The sequence below is a fragment of the Copidosoma floridanum genome, unplaced genomic scaffold (assembly GCF_036245765.1).
Source record: "Copidosoma floridanum isolate Cflo_tuat_1 unplaced genomic scaffold, Cflo_Japanese_pri ptg000017l, whole genome shotgun sequence".
Classification (NCBI taxonomy): Eukaryota; Metazoa; Arthropoda; class Insecta; order Hymenoptera; family Encyrtidae; genus Copidosoma; species Copidosoma floridanum.
In genome coordinates, this window is record NW_028321894.1 from 7,137,765 (window position 1) to 7,139,391 (window position 1,627).

General features: G+C 59.7%; 1 protein-coding gene across 1 annotated transcript; it reads left to right on the forward strand.

Annotated features, from left to right (window-relative positions):
• The first annotated feature begins 222 nt into the window (after positions 1-222).
• LOC149374627 (uncharacterized) lies at positions 223-618 on the forward strand. Its single transcript, XM_089592452.1, has one exon. The coding sequence runs from the start codon at positions 223-225 to the stop codon at positions 616-618; it is 396 nt and encodes a 131-aa protein (XP_089448578.1).
• The last annotated feature ends 1,009 nt before the right edge of the window (positions 619-1,627 follow it).

The window sequence follows — 1,627 nt, forward strand, 5'->3', positions numbered from 1 at the left end:
GCGGTTCTGGAAGATGGAGGATCTTCCTCAGGCTCACCACTGCTTAGATGAGGCCATCGAGTGCAAGCGTGCGTTCGCAGACCACCGACGCGCCGCGGACGGACGGTACATAGTGCGCCTCCCGCTAAAGGGCAGCGGTTCACTTCTTTTTGGCAACAGTCTTCAGAGAGTGCCAAGGCCTCCTTGGTAGCCCTGCAACGCCGGCTTCGGCGAAGCCCCAACATGGCTGTGGAGTATAGTCGATTCATGGCTGACTATCTCGCGATGGGCCACATGCGCCCGCTCACCAGCGCTAAGCTTGCAGCTACAGCTGGGCCCGTCAACTACATCCATCATCATGGCATCTGGCAGCATGTTGATCGCGGGCGCAAGCTCCAAATAGTCTTCAACGCGTCCAACCCAACTTCCAGTGGCCACAGCTTAAACGACGTCCTCCACGCTGGACTCAGACTCCAATCCGCGCTCCCATTGGTGCTCATGCGTTGGTGGCGGCACCGCATCGCCTTCTGCAGTGACATCCGCATGATGTTCCGGCAGATTTGGATCGACTACCGTGACGTCGACCTGCAGTGGATTGTCTGGGCTGCCGATCCCAGCCAGCCTCCAACCCACTACTAGCTGCTTACTGTGACTTATGGCGAGTCGTGCTCGCCTTACCTGTCACTGCGTACCCTCCAACAGGAATGCCAAAACGAAGGCCACAACTGGCCCAAAGTTGTGTCAGCCACCCTGTGTGACCGCTACGCCGACGACTTTCTCTCCGGGGCCTATGACGTCACCGCGGTTCGGCGCCTCCGCAACCTGCTGAGCGGGCTCATAAAGGCAGGCGGCTTTCCCCTGCGGAAGTGGGTGGCCAATGTCCGCGAGCTGCTTGACGATCTGCCTGAGGACGTCCGCTTACGTCCAACCTCGGGAGCAGCTCAGCGCTGAAGGCCTCGTCAGCGAGCTCGGGGTCAAGTGGGATCCACCGTTGGACTGCTTTCAGTTGACGCCTCCACCACTCCAGCCGCAGAGCACAAAACAGACGATGCTCGCGGCACTCGCGAGTTTGTTTGACCCATGCGGCTGGCTCGCGCCAATCGTGTTAAATACCAAGCTCTTGCTCCAGGATCTCTGGCGAGCCAGACTGGGCTGGTACGAGCCTGCGCCGATCTCAATGACTCGCCGATGGGCGGCATTTACCGCTAAGCTCCAGGCCATCTCCACCTTCACCTTGCCACGCTGGATCGGAGTCGGGCCTTCTTTTAAGCTTTACCTGCACGGCTTTTCGGACGCCAGTCGCCACGTGATGGCGGCCGTCATCTACTCTTGCTTCGCGCCTGGGGCTGAGCCAGCGCTCTGCCACATTCTTCTGGCTTGGACGAAGCTCTCGCCAATTCGCTCGCCTCAAGCTGGCGCTAGAGACATCCACGCGCATGACGACTCCACGCCTCGAGCTCCGCACTGCACTGATTGCCGCCAAGCTCCTGCGGGCCGCTGCCGACGAGCTACGCGTACCTGTCGACCGCTGTTACGCATGGTGCGACTCACAGATCGTTCTGCACTGGCTGCGTTCAGACAGGCCAACCAACAACGTGCTGATGGACAACTATGTCGCCCAAATCTAGAAAATCCTGCCTTCGAGCAT